Below are 20,467 nucleotides of genomic sequence, written 5' to 3'. Positions count from 1 at the left end.
GCTCTATGACCTACTCAACCTCCTATGCATGGGTAATGCGGGTTCTTTCCTCAGGAGTATTACATACAATGCATGGACCTTTAACTCCACCTCCTATATACTTCACAGTGTGGTGCCTCCAAGGAAAGGTATAAACTTACCTTATCTTATGCTTTTAAAATACATATCAACCTAATCTCAAACAAAATTATTTTTCTTTTCCATTTCATGACAATAACAGACCAATAGGAATATGATTTTGGTCTTGGGTGTATTCTACAATTCTTTTAATTTTTTATGTTGAATGTGTCAAGGCTGCAAAGGAATGCTTTCAGTAACTGGATAATACAGGTGCAAAAAATATGACATAGTTAAAAAATCAAAATTAGATTACCATATATTTTCACATAAGGGCAAATAATGGAAAGTAAATACTATTACTTTTTCAATTATAATATTTACATATACTGATAATTGTCTTCTAAATGTACTTAAAGGACCTCAAGTTCTTTAATTAATGTGATAGTGCTATTTCTGAAAAGAATTCCAAAATATTTTGGATAGAAAAATCTAGCACAATCATTGAACCCGGATAGCATCGTTGTATTAATTCTTCAATATATTTATACTGTTGTATGAACTCTTCTTGCATTGCTCTCCATACCACCTGCAACAAACCATACACACTGTGATAAAACAAGATTGGGTAAGATACCATTTCATTTCTTGGTACCATTACAGTAAAGTTTGCTCCAAGATGCTCTGTATATCTGTAATTTAACTGTAGGACTTGAGGTTCTCACAGTAATGTTCATGAAGAGGACTAGCTTCTGGTATATGTTTCTGTCTTGTCACTGGAATGCAGGGCAAAATTCTGACATAAAGATAGTTAACAGATGTTTTGAAAATGTGGCACAGACCAGATATTTGGGAATGACTATAACAACTCAAAACCTGATTCATGAGGAAATTAAGAGGAGAATGAATCTGGGTAATGCTTGCTACCATTCAGTTCACAACCTTATGTCTTTTTGTCTGCTGCCTAAAAACATAAAAATTAGAATATACAAAACTATAATTTTGCCTGAGATTCTGTATCGGTGTGAAACTTGGTCTCTGACATTAAGGGAGGAACATTGACTGAGTGTGTTTGAGAACAGACTGCTGAGGAGAATATTTGGATTGAAGAGAGAGGACGTGACGGGAGGTTGGAGAAAACTGCATAAGGAGCTTCATAACTTATACCCTTCATCAAATATAATTAGAATAATCATGTAAAGCAGGCTGGGATGGGCAGGGCATGTAGCATGAATGGGGAGAAGAGGAATGCATATAGGAAATTTGTGGGAAAGCCCATAGGAAAGAGACCACTGGGAAGACCAAGACACAGGTGGGTGAACAATATTAAATGGATCTCAGGGAGACAGGATGGGGTGGTAAGGACTGGATCGNAAGAGGAATGCATATAGGAAATTTGTGGGAAAGCCCATAGGAAAGACCAAGACACAGGTGGGTGAACAATATTAAATGAAACTCAGGGAGACAGGATGGGGTGGTAAGGACTGGATCAATCTGGCTCAGGATAGAGACTAGTAGAGGGCTCTAGTGAACATGGTAATGAACCTTTGGGTTCCATAAAATGTTGGGAAGTTCTTGAACAGCTGCACAATTAGCTGCTTCTCAAGAATGTCTCAGCTCCATGGAGTTAATTAGTTAGTGTCATATTTTCATATTATTCTATAGCATTTGTGTTCTTTTGCATGATATAATATGGGTATGGGCACTGTAAAACAGCAAGTGAATCCTAAGCAGCAGTTCACAAAAAGAAATGACGTTTTCACTTGCATTTAACATAGTGTCTAGAAATGTTATGAATCACAAGCCTTGAGTATAGCATACACACATTATGACACAAGGGTTCAAAGCTTCAAAAGCAATCTTCCTACCACTGTAGGAATATTTCATGCCAGTCAAAGGAAAGGAACTCATTTACTTGTTCATTAAGCAATTTCAGGAGCACTACTTTGCTATATACATTCCCATCACTTTATCTCTCTCAGGTCTATATACTGAGAAATGTCTGCACAAAAAAACTCATGTGGCAATATGGTCCATAAAGACCTATGCCGCATCTTGCAACAGTAAAAAATGTTCTTTATTATATTGAAAGAAGTTCACTGTAACCAGCTGTTGCTGTATTCTCTTTGGTTCTGTATCCATCACTGTGTACCTCATTTTGTAATCATGTTTTTGGTTATTTGAATTCCTGGAAACACTGAACATATATATTGCATTTTTTATTCATAGCATGTCATAAAATCTACAGGATGTGTTCATATACAGTATTAGATTATACTGATTTCAATTTATTTATGCATTCCTTGCACAGAGTGCACAATATCAGGGTGCAAAGGGAAGTTGTGCTTGTTCATACATTATATTTTCAAAAATACTTAATAAATTTTCATAAAGTTTCATGGTAAGTTAAGCAGCATTTTGGTATGGACTTGTCCAGAATTTTACATAAAGGTCAAATCAAATTTCCCACAAGTGGCTTATTATAGAGAAGTTTGTACATAACACAAACTAAGAGATATCTCAGGAATGTGTGTAGTTTCATGCATTGGTACCAAGGTTTCAGAGGAACTGCTGCCTCCATGCTTGAGATCAAGGGTGGCTAAACTTTTCTTTGAAATGCTACCTACCAAACTGCACAACACAACATTGAAAAGCTTCTATTTTAAATGTTTTACTAAAGGGTAAATATTAAAATTTGACAATGCTTACTTATGGACTTATGTGACTCCATGCAGCGACTATTACTAGGCAATGCGTAGGTAGAAACACCTAACAATACCTGATATCTGTTGCCGAGCCTAAATAAGGAGCAGTGAATACTATTCAGTAGTAGTGAGAATTGAGCCAGTTATTAGAGAGAGAGAGTAACCAGTCAGTTGCAGTCTAGCAGTCGCCAAGAGCAGTGAATGTAATTGTGATACTGCAGATGGCAGTACTTGTGTGATTGTAAATTGTGTAACTGTAAGAGTGAATGTGCAATAAATTCGCTATGTCCAAGATGGCATTAAGTTATTTTTCGCTTGTCACACAGCCAACACGTGACAATTAGATACTCCACATTGGAGTAGAGCTCTCCACTCCTATTAGTGTGTCACGTTCAAGAAATTAGACAAGAAGATCTAGGTTCTGTAACACTGTTCTTTTAACTGAGTATGCTAGTGTAATGGCAGCTCTAGATTTGTAGGTATTCAGTTCGAATCTCAGCCAGGACATCAACTTTCATGGTTGAGGTTTTTTTGTAATTTTCCTCAGTCCCCCCAAGCAAATGCTGGGAAGCATCTTGATGATTGCTTTCTTGAAAATCCTTTCCAATTCACTATTCCCCTGTCATCCTATTATTTGGTGGTATATAGTCTTAGGTACTGGCACTGTTGTTAAAAAGCACATACAGATTTACATGAAATATTCTAAATGTTAAAATGAACAGAATTGGGAATAAAGCAGCACTATGTTTAGAGCAGAAATCAATCTTGCATAAACACAAACCTGAAGCAAATTTTCCTCTTCACACAGATGTTTTTCAACTTTGCGGTATAAATTGTCTAGACCCCTTTTAACCTCTCGGGCAGGGTATTCTCTGATCACTTTCCGTAACTCCTGTTTGCTGTAAGCCATCTGATAACTGATTTCAGATTCTTTAACACCCTGTGCTACTTTGGCTTGAACTCCTTCAAAGAATAGCTGTAATATAATGACAACAGAATTTTCTCAAAACTGCCACGACTGAAAATTATATTTTATTCTAAATATAACTATATTATTCATTGAGAACAAAACGCTCTTCCTCAACGGCTTTTTGCGCAAACATGCCTACTGCTGCTTTCTGTTTGTACAAACAAAAATCCTACTCCAAACATAACAGATGAAATTTTAATAATGACTATTCTTTCTGAACTTCACTGACAAGTCAAAACTTTCAAGCACATGGACACTTCAACTATTATATAATGAGTTAACTTTATGGTAAGAGAACTCTAAAGTTAATCACTGCTATAACAAAGCTGCCAATGAATATGAGCAAACCCCATCCACTTCCAAACCTCATGGCCAATCTTCCAAAGATCCACCTAAATTTAGTCTTAGGAGCAGGAGGATTCTCATTATATTTTTACTAGAATTTACTGAAATTTAATACTGAGAGTTCTTTCTTGAAAATACACCAATTTCAGGTAACTTACATTTAGTTTCTCAAGTGGTCTTCCAAAGTACTGAGTCACATAAATCTTCAATGCATCACTGTACTTCTGCTTGGCATCTTTTCGTAGCCCATCCAGAACACCCACTTTCAGTTCTGACAGAAGAGCATAAAGGTGATGGAAATTCTCTGGAATGAAAATAGAAGGCAGCAGTGATAGTCTCTGGGAATACAAAGTCCACTGCATGGTTACCATTCCCCTAATACTTGTACACAGCGAACACTGACATGATGGAAACCTTTTAAGTACACTACAGGCCTCCAGAATGTTGGGAATCCCCTTCCTCCTTTTCAGTAAAATGGCAGAACTCTAGAATTGTATTCAGGAGGTACACAATTTGAATATCAGCTTCGTTACTGGCTATTCTGACAAATTTCAAGACTTTCCTCAATCTGTCTAAGTGAATATCAGGCTTGGACTTCAAAGAAGGTGAAGACCGCCTTTTTCCAAATCCTTCGTTATCATAATCTTATCTCAGCTGATGCTATACATCCTCTGCAATTGGAGTAGCATGATTAAATACCCTACAAATCAGTCAATCTAAATGACACTTCATGTGCAATTTAGGCAAAAAGACACAACATTTTACACTAAGAAAATATTCTAAGTAACCATTGCTATGATAGAAGAACATGAAAGTTTAACACTGCTAATTCCAAAGCCTGACACTGAACACAATTATGAAATACTTCCATTCACCTCCCATCCTCACAGTGTTTCTCTAAAATTCATCTTAATGATATCATCCCATCTCCTTTGTCTTCCTCATGGGTATTACCCGAGATTTCCCCACCAAAATTTTGTGTGCATTCATTTCCTGACCACTGGAGCTTCCTAGATTTAAATATATATGAACAAAGCATTAATCATGAAGCTCTGCATCCTTTAGAACTCATTACAATTGACAGTTATAGCATACCTTGATACTACAATAATTCACCTCCCTGTAACTTAAAAAATGAACTCACCCATTTTTATCACTTCTTGTGGAGTTCTATGATGTTCAGCTGCATTACGTAGAATTGCTTCAAATATTGCTCCAACCAGTTTCGTATACCACTTATCTAAATCAGTACGGCGGTCAGTGTTTTTGAATATAGCTTCAGCTGTCTTTGCAAAATCCTATAATTATAAAATTCCAGATATGCATTAAACCAAGGGTCAACTATCAAATCAGAGAAAAATGATCACTTTTAACAATACTGATGGGAAACTATAATAAAAATATTAAAACATCTCACATACTTCAATAGGTAGATTTCTTACTACAAGAGAGGTCTTCTGAAGAGAGCACAAGACAAACTCCATACAAAAGAGTCCTTGAGAAGCTGAATCATTCAGCTGGTCACAAAATACCTGTTTGTGGATCCTGAAGATCTATTGCCATGTTCACAAAATTGTGCCACTCACCATGTCTTGTGTCAGATAAATTCAGTCCACACCCTCACATCCCATTCCTTTAATATTCATTGTAACACTATCCCCCTATGTACACCTGGTCTCCCAAGCAGTCTCTTTCCTCTGGGTTTTCTGGCTAAAATTGTGTATGCACTAATCATCTCCCCTAGTCCCACTCAATTTATCCTGATTTGTTTCATCACTCTAATAATATCTGATGAAGAGTACAAATTATGACAGGCTGCAGGCTGGATGGCCAGAGTTCATTTCCTGGTAGGGATAAGAGATTTTTCTCTTCTCTGCAGCATCCAGACTAGCTATGGGGCCCACTCAACCTTCTATCTAATTGGTACCAATGGCTCTTTCCCTGGACATGAACGGGCTGGGGCGTGAAGCTGACCACTCACCTGCATCTAGTGCCAAAGTCAAGAATGATGAACCTATACTTCCACTATACCACACATGTTCATGGTGTGGTGTGTAATTAATTAAGTGCAGGGACAATTTTACCTTTCCTCCAGCCTCCCATAATCCCTTTCTTAGGTCCAACCATTTTTCTCAATCCTTTGTTCATAAAACCTTTAATTTGTGTTCATTTCTCAAGGTGATACCAAGATTCATGCCCAAACAAAAACCAAGCAAAATTAAGACTTTATATATTTTAATATCAAGTTCTTTTATTATTATTATTATTATTTTTTGCTGGCAAGATGAAAAACTGTGAATTGAATGATGGCAAGTGTTACTCGAATTTAATCTGTTATAAACCCCAGGAACATACAAATTGCTCTCACCTCAAAATTAGCCACATATGGGAGAAGGCCACATTTGCTCTTGCGATTAACTTTAGTGTCCTCAATAGACTTTAGTTGTGCTTGCATGAAACGGTCAAAATTTCTTTTCACCTGTACCAAGGCTGATGCAAAGCTCATGCTAAGGAATGAACCTGTATCCTGGGCTGACATTACATGTTGGCTTAATCGCACCAACACATACATGCAGTAACTGGAACACAAATCTTTACAGCAAGTTATTTTACACACAGATTATAATGCATTAACTGCATAACAATAACATAAAGAACATATCTACTGTAATTTTCAACTCTGAATAATATTTCTGCCCTCACAGTATGATAAGCTTCACCTGCATGTAAAGTTTATAATAAATATAAAAAGTCCTTCTGAATAATACAGAATTACATGTGAAACTGAGATGTCACGAGTTGTTTCTAAAGGAATGAAAATAGATTTCTTTTTCAGTATATAGAAGTAATGAATTTTAAATGCAGTTCTCTGAAAGAAAACGATTACAGTAGTGAGGCTGAAGGTTGTGAATAGTAAACAATGCTGAAAAAATTAACATTCATGTTTAAAATAACCCTTCTTACAAAATACCTACCAACAAGTGACATATATCTAACACAGTATGCACTAATGAACATCGTAATTTGAGAGTTTAAAGACAATGAAAAGACAGCTGACCTTACAAAAAGGCCATAAGGCTCAATCTCAAAGCCAGTTCTATTCTTCTCTCAGTATCACATGCATTCTGCTGTCCCTGTAACAGGCCATGACGGCCCACAAGGGTGTGAAAGGTCTAGGCACCTACATCTTCTAGACAATCGGCTCCCAGACGGTGGTAAGCGTTACACGCTTACCGCCTTTTACCCCCATGAATCTTCCTGGTACTCATTTCTGTCAGAGGCTGAGTTAACTTCAGGGACATATTGTGGCTGGAAGGATTACATAAATTGGAAAAAAAAATCAATGACCTCATCAGGAATTGAACCCGCGACCTTCTGCTTTATAGCATGATGCCTCAACCAACTATGCTACCGCATGCCCCATCACATGCATAATACATACATATAATTAGCCTAGCACATTTTTTTGTAGTTGTTTCAATGTTCTGGCTGACAGAATGCATACATATGTGACCAAGCAAATGGCTCCAGTGGTAACACTGAACTTGTATTTGAGAGATGCCCTGTTCCAGTCTTGGCCGGGACATTGACTGTCCTGTGTTTTCTCATGGTTTCCTCAGTCTCTCAAATCATGCCACAATTATTCTCTCCATGGCTTTCCCATTCATTATACACTATCATCTTTCAACTTGCTGTTATACAGTCTGAGATACCAACAGCATTATTACATAAACCATAAATAAATAACAGTAGCCAGTTTCAGCTCACAGATGCAGTCTCCTGCACAGACTTGCAGTATGCTATTCCGTTTTACTTCTGGCTTGAAAAACTGTAATGTAATCCAGTACGTTTAATTTTTAATTTTCTGCATTAAGCTCACAATAAACTGTACAACTGCCTTTATCAATTTTTTTATTTTATCTTGTGTTTGTGACTATCCCCTACATGTGTGGCCATGCCATACTCAAGCAGTTAGTCACTGGCTTCCCAGCACGGCAGCCCAGGTTTGATCCTGGGTCTGGTCAAGTGGGATTTGTGGTGGACAAAGTGGCGCTGGGGCAGGTTTTCTCCGGGTACATTGGTTTCCCCTGCCAATCTTCATTCCACCAATTGCTCCACAATCACCCTCACCTATCATCTGGGGCTGGTACAACAGGCCAGAAGTGGCTGCAGTGCAAGGGACTTAGTCCCACCCCACTAGCAATTAAAAAAATCCCCTACATGTGACAGAGTACAAATCAAGCAATTCATGACTACTTGTGGCTGAAGGGCACATTACTCTGCAATGAGTGGTATGAGCAGCAGCAAAGCCCACTGTCTCACTGTACAGGTCTGTCTTCCCCTCTGCACTTCCTGCCTGCAGTGGCATCCCACAAGCCAGAGGCAAATTATTAGCTTGCCATATAGAAAAAAAGAAAAATTTAAACTGTTATTCTGATGGCCTTTGGGTCCCTGCACCCAATTCCAAATTATGGCCAATGAAAGTGTTCCCTAGTGAAGACAACACCACACGCTGCTAGAGGGAACAAGACACAAGCAAGGGGCACAGTGCAGATTGCAGATGTAGCAACACAGTGGGCTAATGAAACAGAAAAACAAGCTGCTGAGACAAACTGTCTGGAATATCACAGAGCTTTAAACAAGTGGATGATGCCCTTATGAGGTGGAATAGGATTTTATGAAAGATTTTAATAGGAAAAAGTAATTTTAAGTGGACTGCAATGCACAATTTTAGCGCGCATCATAGCAGTGTAGCAGTTAGGATGCACTGAAACACCTGAGGATGGCCATCTGTGGCTGAAACATGTTATTTTAGTGTTAAATGGTGAATATTTTAATGATTGTTGCATTACTGATGGAATGATACAGAGACGTTTAATTAAAGATGTGCAACAGGATGCTGAAATACAGAATTATGAAAACTATTTTACCATCAGCATCATAATGACCCTAGTGTTTTGCAGAATGGAATATATTTTGCAAGACTTAAAACATTTGTTACATTAACATGGCAACATGTATTTATGGTTGCAGGAGTTAGAGGGGTCTGTGGGAAGAGGAGTGCATGTCTGTGTACATAAAATATTAGTCTCCTTCCACATTAACAGTTTTAAGGCATTATAATAAGATAAAAACTGAAGGAAGCTGAATCAGTTTGATCAGTTTCCCATATGCAGGTGTTATAAATACAAGCAACTGAAATTACTCACAAACTGTCCATCTTCTCGTAATATGCAATAAAACTGACTAGCTCAGGTTCAAGACAGCCAAACAAGTCTCCCATCATTCGACGAACTTCTTCATTGATTTGCTTTTCCATCTTCTTTAAAGGCAGGGAAGCTGTAGATATAGCATCTGTTTCACTTTTGGAATCTGTTCCCAGACCATCTAAAGTCGTCTGTGTGTTCTGAACCAACAGATATTTCTATTTTACATTTTATCATGTTCCTTATAATAAAACAAAGAGGAGCATATAGTATTTATTTAAGAAGATACATTAAAACACACATTTTCTAGTTAGGAGCTATTATAATTAAACAGTTTTTAATTGCATTCAGTGATCATAAATAAATGTACTACTTAAAGTCAGTTACTAGTACTGCACGCGCCATAGCTCAAGCAGATAGTTGCTGGCTTCCCATTGCAGTGGCCCGGGTTTGATCCCGGGTCTGGTCAAGTGGGATTTGTGGTAGACAAAGTGGCACTGGGGCACGTTTTCTCTGAGTATTTCGGTTTCCCCTGCCAATCTTCATTCCACCAGTTGCTCCACAATCACCCTTACCTATCATCTGGGGCTGGTACAATAGGCCAGACATGGCCGCAGTACAAGGGACTTAGTCCCACCCTACTAGCAATAAAAAAAAGTAATACTAGTACTGTACCAGCATGACCACCACCAGCTTGATACAGATTGCTACATTCCTGTAAACTACTAATGATACCAGTTTTAAAATAATGATTATGGATTTGCCAAAAAGACTAATAGGTAAATGTGTGCTATCCAGAAAATATAGTACTTTTCAGACCAATGCGCAATGTTAGAAAAAAGACAGCAAACAGGGCCTATGTGTAAGTTCTACCTGTGAATATTAACAGACAGCAGAACAATTATTTTCCTTATATTTTACTGGAAAAGGGGAGGGCCTCTTACGGCCAAGGTCATCTTACAGTCAAACATAGCATAATGAAGCTTACTGCTTTGATTCACTTCCGAATTGATACAGCAAGAGGAGAAGGCAAAAGCATTACCTTGTGCATATTAGTAGCTTCTGAAACATCAAACATCACCGTAATAAACAGTGCAATCTATTTGATGGAGCAGAAGGCACACACTGCTGTTATAATAACCTGGGGGGCCTATCTATTGCCAGATTTAGAACATCAGAGTATACAATGTAGCCAAAACATAGATGATGATGATGGAAATTTTCATTTTTCTCTATGTTGCATGCACAGAGAGTGAATACTTCTTGGTATTTTCAAATAAACAGTTGCACCTTGGCATGTGAGGCCCCAATAGTTGCATCAGGACTGTAAAATGGTTACTACATATAGGGTAATTTTTACCAATATTTAGTCTCACTATACTGAAAATAAATTTCCTCATCATCAGTGTTACTACTGTCATACTCTTTTCATTTACAAAAGAGGGTGGTTAGAATAATAACTGGTGCTAGTAATAGAAGCTCGTGTAGACAGATATTTACCACTTTAAAAATTCTTCCTCTATCATCCTTATACATTTATTCACTTTTATGCTTTGTGGTACTTAACATGGATCAATATCAATTTGTATCTGATGTACATAACAGAGACACTAGACAAGGTTTTAACCTTAATCTTTATCAACCTTCAACTCATTTATCATTATACCAGAGAGGCTCGTATTATATGGGCATTAAATTATTCAATAGTCTTCCATTAAACCTGAAACAATTATACAGAGATGTCAAACAATTTAAATTAAAGATAAAGGAATTTTTGTATAATCACTCATTTTATACCTTGGAAGAGTATTTTGTGTATTTTAATTGAAGGGTAATTTTGACACTGATCATACTCATGAGTTTTAGTTGTATTATTTATCTATATGTGTACATTGACTTAGTACTTTTGTACTGTTTATTTATTTAAGTTTATTATTTATATTTTATTTATTATACTTTGGAAGAGAATTCTGAGTATCTTTAAGATGTAGTATTAATCTGATATGGTCATATTCATATATTTTTACAAAGGTGTTAACAGTTTTAAATTGAATCTGAAGAATTCTAGTCTTGTTACTCATTTTATGTATTGGAAGAGTATTTTGTGAATTTTAATAGGAAGAGTAAACTTAATACTGGTTATTNGGATATAGAACTTAAACAAATAAGAGTACTGATTTGAAAAATGCTTTCATTTCTCAACATAATCTCCCTGTACATTGAGGCACTGTTCCCATCATTTCACAAGCCCTGAATACCAGCAGCATAAAATTCTTTGGGCTCCTGTCAGAACCAGACGTGTTGCTCTTGCATGACAATTCGCGTCCCCATACTGCCAACAAGTCAAACAAGACGCTGCAAAATTTCAAGTGGGATGTCCTCGAGCATTCTCCGTATAGCACCAACCTTGCTCCAAGCAACTTCCATTTGTTCAGCCCTCTTGAACATCATCTTTCAGCTGAACATTTTCCCGACGATGAAGCTGTAGGAAGGGAAGTCACTGCCTGGTTCTGACAGCAGCCCAAAGAATTTTATGCTGCTGGTTTTCAGGGGCTTGTGAAATGATGGGACAAGTGCCTCAATGTACAGGGAGATTATGTTGAGAAATAAAAGCATTTTTCAAATCAGTACTCTTATTTGTTTAAGTTCTATATCCGTTTGTAACTTACTTACTGACTTACCTACATACATCACCCTTTTCCCAGCATTGCACAGAAATATTATAGAGCCCTGATAATAAAGTGCAAGGAAAAAAGCTATTCCTATAACATGCTGTGAAGGCCCATAGGGTTGTGAGACATCGAGGCTCCCACATTTTCTCTAGACAATCGGCTCACATATGGTGGTAAGGTTGTCAGCCTTACATGCAGGCCACCCTTTACACCCCAGGAAGATTCCTGGTACTCATTTCTGTTAGAGGCTCAGTCGACCCCAGGGCCATAGTGTGGCTGGAAGATTAGGTAAACTGAAAAAAAAAAAATCCACCTCATTGGGACTTGAGCCCACAACCTTCTGGCTAGTAGCACAGTGCCTCAAACATATACACTACTGTGTGCTCCAGTAATAAAATGTGGAGAAGAATAAGAAGAATGTGATTTGGTTTAACATTTACCACCTAGGAACACAGGGTTTCCAAATCCCACGATAAATGGGCGTGATGGCTGATTTTAATTTGGGTATAATGGTTCATTCAGAAAGGGGGTGGAAGACAATGCTCAGCCAGGTGGACCACATGCATGTGCATGTACCATTATGACAGTATAATGCATGGTCAATAAAGAATAACCACTTCCAAAATTGCCCTGAGACTGACAGAGCCTCCCATCCAATGGGTACTAGTGACTTTTTCCTTGGATACAGAATGCCTGAAGGATGCAAGGTAACCATTTGCCTTTATACAATGCTGAGATTGAGGATGTGCATGGATTTACTTCCTCTTCCATGGACAGATGCTTAAGGGCCTTTACTCTTTCTATAGGATTAAGTCTGTTACATACTTACAGGACACAAACTTATCTAGATGGAAGTTCATGACTGAAGTGCATCATGAAAAAGGACTTACTTTTGTTGTTGGACTAAGGACATCTAGCTGAAAGAAGCTGACACAGAAGTTCTGCTCTGCAAGGCATACAGGTTCCAGTTCAGCCAGTGCTCTTTCCAGAACCTCATCAAAGCGCTGCCTCTCAGCCGCATCCACATCAACACACCACTGATCACGTTCCAGGCCAAGCAAACCTGAGGGCTGAGGGGATTTGGCTGGTCCTCCAAAATTTTGGGCCTGCTGTTTCAACTTCCCAGTGATATCTTGATTAGAACCACTTCCTTTACCTAATGCAAAAGAAGTATGAAAATTAACTACTACATAATCAAATTTTTATATAACTAGTGTTTCTTCAAATTCAAAATTTATGACAAAATTCAATCAGTGTATTGCATTAAGAGACTGCCATATTTATTTCTGTAACTATCCCACCGATTTTAAGAAGAAATAAAAGATTATTTCTGCACCATGTAATTGCCTTGAGGCACTATGCTGCAAGCCAAAAGGTTGCAGGTTCAAGTCCCGATATGGTCACTGAATTTTTTTCAATTGACCTAATCCTTCCATCTGCACTAAGACCCTGGGGTCGACTCAGCCTCTAACAGAAATGAGTACCAGAAATATTCTTGGGGGTAAAGGGCGGCTGGCGCATAGGGCTGACAACCTTGCTGCCATCTATGAGCTGATTGTCTAGAAAATGTGGGAACCTCAACATCTCACAACCCAATGGGCCTCCATGGCCTGTTGATACCTTTACTTATTTTACTGTCACATGATGATTATCATTATCATGCTGCAGTCTGACCTCTAATTGGGTTCCCTTTCCAATGAACTGATTGGTGGATATGGTTTCACCCTTCAAATAACCTCTGACTGATTTTCAAAATCACTATAGCCATTGGAATCACCGATATTATTTACTGTATTCTTTATGCTGCAGTTTCTCTTCTGCCACCCCCTTGCTTTCTGACTCCCTGCCTGGCTTTGTAATGAGACAAGTGGTCAGAGAATTCTTGAAACAACATGCTTAAATTATTCAAACACCATTCTTGTGCTTATCTTCATTACTGCAACTTTTCATTAACTGCTATTGTTGCAGCCTTTTGAATACACATTGTTGTCCATCTCTGTCCCTTTCCTAATGACTATAAGGTGAATGAAAAAAAAAAGTGTTCATATTCATTCCCAATTACCATTATCACAGTGCAATTTGGAAAAAAGGAAAACATTCATTATCAAGGGAAACAATGTATATATGTTGCACAGCAATGTCAGCATTATATAAAGAAACAACATGTACTAAAGTAACAGAATTACTAACTTGTTCTGTTCTGCACCATATGAATTATGCAGCAAAAGCTTCAAAACCCTATGTCCAACCCCAAGCTGAATATTCATTCTTGTTGACTGCTTGTTCAGTAAACTCACAACTATTCTGCACATACGAGAGCAGTCTGTATTATACGAGGGGGGACCCAAAAATAACCGGAAATGACCTGTTGCGCACGCATGCTTTGTAGTTACGAGTTGTGCTGCTAGGTGGTGTTAGCTGGGTGTCTCCCGTGACTGTTAGTGAGCTGGCGTCAGTCTGAGTTAAGTGGTTTGTCTGTGGTGCTCTGTTGTGTGCGTTCCTGTTTCAACCCTTTGGCGATTAGTGAGATGGCCGACCAGAAGGAACAAAGAGTGTGCGTGAAATTGATGAAGATCGTTGAAAGACCATTGACCAACTTTCTGAGGAAACGAACATCTCATGGAGCACGGTCCAGCGAATTTTAACCGAAGGTTTGCACATGAGACGGGTGTCTGCAAAATTTGTTCCTCGCTTGCTCAGAGATGACCAAAGAGAAAACCGTGTGAATGTTTGCCGCGACTTGAAGAGTGAAGTGCAGTTTTCCCTAACAGAAAGCAAAATTTCACGCACACTCTTTGTTCCTTCTGGTCGGCCATCTCACTAATCGCCAAAGGGTTGAAACAGGAACGCACACAACAGAGCACCACAGACAAACCACTTAACTCAGACTGATGCCAGCTCACTTACAGTCGCGGGAGACCCCCAGCTAACACCACCTAGCAGCACAACTCGTAACTACAAAGCATGCGCGTGCAACAGGTCGTTTCCGGTTATTTTTGGGTCCCCCTTCGTAATCCTGCATTGAATGCACTGACCTTTCTTTTCCCTCATTCCTGAAATCTGTTGTTTTGCTTCCTCGAAGAACTGTTTAATATCTCGTTCATAGAGTTTACTGAGAGAGTTGGTATACACCTTAGTGAGAGCTGTGTAAGCTTTTCGATCCATAGCTTTGCACCAGTGCATTAATTCTGTGTATACTTCCAGCTCTCTGTGGATCGAGTTATGCTTTGGTAAAGTCAAATCACTGGCATGGAAACTGAGAGTCTCACCAGCATCATTACCCTGCAAAAATAATTACACATCTTAAGCAGTAATAATTTATTTGCAGACTCTCTGCAGAAGCACAATGGTAGTGTGAGAGGTAAATGTCAGAAACACTCTCAGCCAGCTACTCCTACTTTTTCCAATCTCACGATACTGTCAAGGGCAGGAATTTTTCCCTTTGTCAACACTTCCAGATCCACTGATGCCTACAGAACTTCCCATCCAACAGATGTCAGTAACCCTTTTGCCAGGTGTAAAGCAGCCAAATACGATATCTACTTACCTCAATCTAGTGCCTAGGTTATGAATGCATGGAGCCATACCTCCATTCTCTCATACATCTTCAGGGCCTGGTAGTAAATCACAGAAACAATTTTACCTTTCTTGTCATCAATAATACCACCATAAAAGCCTCGCAAACTTCTGAAGTGTCAAAGACACTAGCATCACTTAAGTGTCAGGTTCTGAAATTTTATGTCGTTAGAGGTGTTCAAGAAATATGCAATCTTTGTTTTGTTTGTTTTCATCTAAAAAATCAAAATGACAAGCTTGAAAAATCTATATTTAGCCTTCAGTTTCGTGACAATAACTAATGAACCACTGAAGCTATGCATAAGATATGAAAGCAATAGATCAGTAAGCACATCTTGAATTCCCACATGAAACAATTTTTAATGTGTGTGAGGTGTATGTCCATAGAATGTTGATTTAAATTTTCAACATTTCAGCAAAACTTACAGTTGCCAGCTTCAGGGTTAATGACTTTGGAGTGACATTTGGTAGTGTGTCAGAGGTGAGTCCATGAGTGGATGAACAGACAAGCAGAATGCTAACCAGTGGTGAGTGATCACACGATTAGTGAGAAGAGGAGATGCCATTGTTTCAGCAGCTATGTAGTTAATGAGAAATATTTGGCAACAGAGTGGTCCTGAGAAGAGGGGATGAAAATATTTCAGTGGCCCCATGTTTAGGATGAGAGATGATGGAGGAAGAAAAATGGGAAAAGTCTTCCATCACCTCTCACCCTGAACATGGTGTCACTGGAACATTTTCATAATTTCTTCTCACGGCCAAACCCCAGAACATTTTTCATCATCTCTTCTCACTCACCACATAGTCACTCCCTAGTTGTTAACATCCTGCTACTCTGTTCGTCCATTCAAGGCATCACTTCTGATGCACTGCTAACTCCATGAGATCTATATAACAGCTCCCAAACATCACTTCAAGGTCATTAACCCTGAAAAGGCAATTATGCGGTTTACCAAAATGTTGAAATATCTTCAGGATTCTACACGTCGTATCCCCTCCCCCCCAAAAAACTAAGTCATACTTTAAGCTGCAGCTGTAATNTCAGGGTTAATGACTTTGGAGTGACATTTGGTAGTGTGTCAGAGGTGAGTCCATGAGTGGATGAACAGACAAGCAGAATGCTAACCAGTGGTGAGTGATCACACGATTAGTGAGAAGAGGAGATGCCATTGTTTCAGCAGCTATGTAGTTAATGAGAAATATTTGGCAACAGAAACCTATGGATTACCGTCAGTAATATGTTAACACTTAAAACAAGATGGCAAAGATAAGGTCATAACTAACAAATTTAATGTAATAAAAATCTGTGCTATGCACAGAAATTTGTCACCAAATCATATAATCATTAATTTCTAGTTCTTTCTAACCTCACCATACAGGAAAGCTGGAATTATAAGCTTCTTTAAGAACTTCTTGTATAAACCACTATGTGCACACCATGGTAATCTTAAAAGAAATAATTTTAATTTTCAAGTGAAGTGGACAATTCAGTGTAAAATATAGTTTTGAATTTCAATGTCCTTAAGTTTCAGAACATTTCTTCCAAATCTTTAAAAAGTTCACATAAAAATTCATTCCCTTAATGGAGTGAGGGATTTCAATCTTCAGATTTCACATCCAACAGATATAAACTGAGTCAATAACACCTACCATTATTAAACTTCCACTAGACCATAGTTTTATTATGCATATGGATAGATAACAGGTACTTCTATTGAAAATCTACACTCAAAACTAAATGTACACTAACTTACAGATAATAAAAAAAATGAATGCTTACACCTATTACAAATTATTCAGTACCAAATGCATAATAAGCTAAAATGTCCATGAGTGAAGAACATTACTGAAAACTCTTGTATGCCCTAAAATATTTGGTCAAAATGAAAATATTCAGATTCACTGTGCAGACAAGCAGTATCAACAGCTTACCAGATGTATAAAAAGGTTATTGAGGTGTCTAGATATCGTCTGTGAGAACTTCGTTTTCCACTTGTCAAACCTCTTTCTCTGCTCCTGTACTGCAGCTAGTCGTACCAGAGCTGGGTGGATCTCAGCATTCATTGCTGCCAACAAAGCCTTGCCTGCTGCTACTGCATTCTGTAGACCATGAGGACTTGTAAGATCAGAATCGATGAGAGCCATTTGATGCTTATGAGGTAAATCCAACTGAGACTGAAACATACAAGAGAAGTTATGCACAGTACTTTTCTCTATAGTTACAAGAAGAACGAACTTGAATAATGCATAAAACAACTGCATTTACACCATAAAAGATGTTAATACAGGTGTAGAATACTTGCATGACATTTCAAACAAGAGGCATACATATGCTGATGATTAGGCTGACAGAGACAAAATGTCTGAAAGTGAAGTTTTGTGTATGTGTAAAAAACTCATAATAAAGTGTAGATGGACAGTTGCAAGAATCAGACTTTGTAATTCACGTAGCAGAAATACATTCACTTAAGATCTGGAAATCTTGTTTTCCTTTTGTATAATGATGCAACATAACCATGATAAATTTACTCCTTGTAGCCATAATGTGTTAACCAAAATTCCATAAATTCCTCTATACCAACTTCCAATTGAAATTTAATAACTTACAATGACATGTTCTACTTCAGAGAGAAGCTTCTGGTTATTTTGATTTGCAACTTCAATAAGGAGATTCTTTTCTTCCATCTTTTCCATTGTGTCTCTTATATGGCAGAGAATTTCATCGTAAGAGTCCAGACGAGCTTCTACTTGCTCAGCTTCTGCAATAGCTGCTTCAATTTGCACCATCAGTTGCGCCACTTGCTGTTCTGAAGCTAACACACTGTGCACGTTCTCCTGCAAATATTACATTCATGGAGTTTCAGTTGTGACTGAACTAACACCATGGTGCAGGGTTATTTCTCAGCAGTAGACAGTTATTCAACTGATCAAGAAATATCCTACTTTAACAGAACCCAATATGAGACAACAACTAGGCACTATACTGAGCCAATTCCTTCTAGTACATACCTTCACATTCAATTTCTCTAACAAATACTGTGGAAGCGGAACACCTTAAAATTCTGAACCACTAACACTACAGGCTATCACTAGACATGACACTAACAAATGTGGTTGAGCGGATAGTACACCGCTTCATATCCAGAAGGTTCAGGGCTCAAACCATGGTTCAGAGATTGGCTATCCTGACTGAGGCTCTTCATGGTTTTCCTCAGCCCTTCCATGCAAATATCGGAATAGTACACCTTGACTCCTTCCTTCAATGTCCTTTCCCAATTCATTATTTGCATACCCAAGTCAGGCAACTGGCTATCATTATACCAACAGATGTTTTGTTTTGAGTCTTAGTGGCAAAAGTCAGAATCAAATCCAGAATCCTTCAAATACTAACAACTAAATCATCTGGATGGTCTTTGCTTAAATATTTAAAAAGAAAATAAAATATATGAACCCCATCAAGGATAGAGAGATCCTTTGCTAGATTTTCCATAAAAGATTCAGCATTGCTGATTCCAGATTCACACTGTGACATGAGCTTTTCCAGATCCTGTTCTTCCCGGTCTGTCAGAACCAAGTAGTCCTCAGCTTCCACTGGTTCAACATAACCTGCAACATGACAACAAGGATCAATGGGTGTTTTCTGCTGGAAAATACTCTCACTATATTCTTACCCCCCACACTTTATTACCAAGCAGCTTAGCTCAGCTGGAACACGCCTCACCTGTATTCATCATACACCTAGTTCCACTGTTGACTAGGATACTACTGTTCTCAGTTAAGACTTCCGTGGATTTCCTCAGTTCTTCCATGCAAATATGATACCATCTCTCACGATAGTTCATAACAACTGCCTTCCCCAAATCTCCCAGTTTACTAAACATTCTCATCTCATTTGATGCTATATAACTTCTGCAGCTGATACTGCATTATTAAGCAATGACTGAATCTTAGACTATTTTGAATTGTTTCATTTTGGTCCGTTACACTATTAACCACCAATTGTCAATAGATTTTCCGTCAAGTGCAACAATATATATTTTGGTCACTTATTTATCTCGTCTGCCTTACATGTTTCGGTTCCAAGGAACCATCTTCAGAGGCACTTACAACAAATCATGAAAACAGTGGCACAGCTCAACATCCACAGTATGTAGTTATTTGTGGAAACTATTACATATATCGGAGTGTAAAGCACAACACTTCCCCGTATCTTGAATGCAGGTATAGCACTTGCATCTAAAAAACCACCCTCAAACCGAGTCGTCAACGTTAAAATTTAAAGTTAAAAATAAAAAACGTTCAAGTAAAATATTCAGGCTCCTTCTTGGTGAATCGTCCCAATGGGGGGGAGGCGTCAACACGGGGTTGTGTGGGCTGCAAAGATATTATATTACATTAGGTTGTATCTATTATTATATATTTAATGTTAAATAATATTTGATCCTGGCCTTACCTTGTGGTCGGGTGTATCTTACGCGATGTGTATTGTATACTGCAGTGGAGAGTGCACGTCGATGTTATTTAAAGCTGTGTGTATCGTGACGTGGTGGGGGGTGTGTGTGTACAAGTAGTAATGAGGTCAAACATGCTGTTCTGAGTATTGATCTCTTTTGCCTGTTTCTGCTCATCTATTAATTTGTTGTCCCTGTAGTGGCGGTAGATTTGATATTCTTCTTTTATATTCATTAATTTACCCTTCCTTGCCACTTCAATCAATTCCATAGTTTGCGAAATTGGGCCATATTGATGTTGTCGATTTAAAATATGTTGAGCATAGGCTGAGTCATCTTTATTGAACCTTATACATCTTATATGTTCATTATAGCGTGTTATCAACTTTCTGCCTGTTTGACCTATATACACTTGTTGGCATTCTAAGCAGGTTAATTTGTAAACGCCGCTTTGCTCATAGGAGTTTATGCTTTGTTTAGTATT

General features: G+C 38.2%; 1 protein-coding gene across 2 annotated transcripts in view; it reads right to left on the bottom strand.

Annotated features, from left to right (window-relative positions):
• Positions 1–350: 350 nt before the first annotated feature.
• The window catches only part of LOC111870463 (exocyst complex component 1), a 27,162-nt gene continuing 7,045 nt past the window's right edge, over positions 351–20,467 (bottom strand). For both annotated transcript variants that reach the window (XM_023862780.2, XM_023862790.2), the window contains exons 6-16: positions 18,984–19,138; positions 18,140–18,367; positions 17,465–17,707; positions 14,992–15,238; positions 12,847–13,112; positions 9,288–9,484; positions 6,446–6,656; positions 5,222–5,375; positions 4,236–4,381; positions 3,544–3,738; positions 351–646 (exon numbers count right to left, since the gene is read on the bottom strand). In XM_023862780.2, coding sequence (XP_023718548.1) covers positions 494–646; positions 3,544–3,738; positions 4,236–4,381; positions 5,222–5,375; positions 6,446–6,656; positions 9,288–9,484; positions 12,847–13,112; positions 14,992–15,238; positions 17,465–17,707; positions 18,140–18,367; positions 18,984–19,138 — 2,195 coding nt within the window. In that variant the 3' untranslated portion in view covers positions 351–493. The remainder of the gene's footprint in view (positions 647–3,543; positions 3,739–4,235; positions 4,382–5,221; positions 5,376–6,445; positions 6,657–9,287; positions 9,485–12,846; positions 13,113–14,991; positions 15,239–17,464; positions 17,708–18,139; positions 18,368–18,983; positions 19,139–20,467) is intronic.

This window comes from Cryptotermes secundus, unplaced genomic scaffold (assembly GCF_002891405.2).
Source record: "Cryptotermes secundus unplaced genomic scaffold, Csec_1.0 scaffold1674, whole genome shotgun sequence".
Taxonomy (NCBI): Eukaryota; Metazoa; Arthropoda; class Insecta; order Blattodea; family Kalotermitidae; genus Cryptotermes; species Cryptotermes secundus.
Note: the sequence above shows the minus strand (reverse complement) of the source record. Positions and strands in the feature narration are given on the sequence as shown.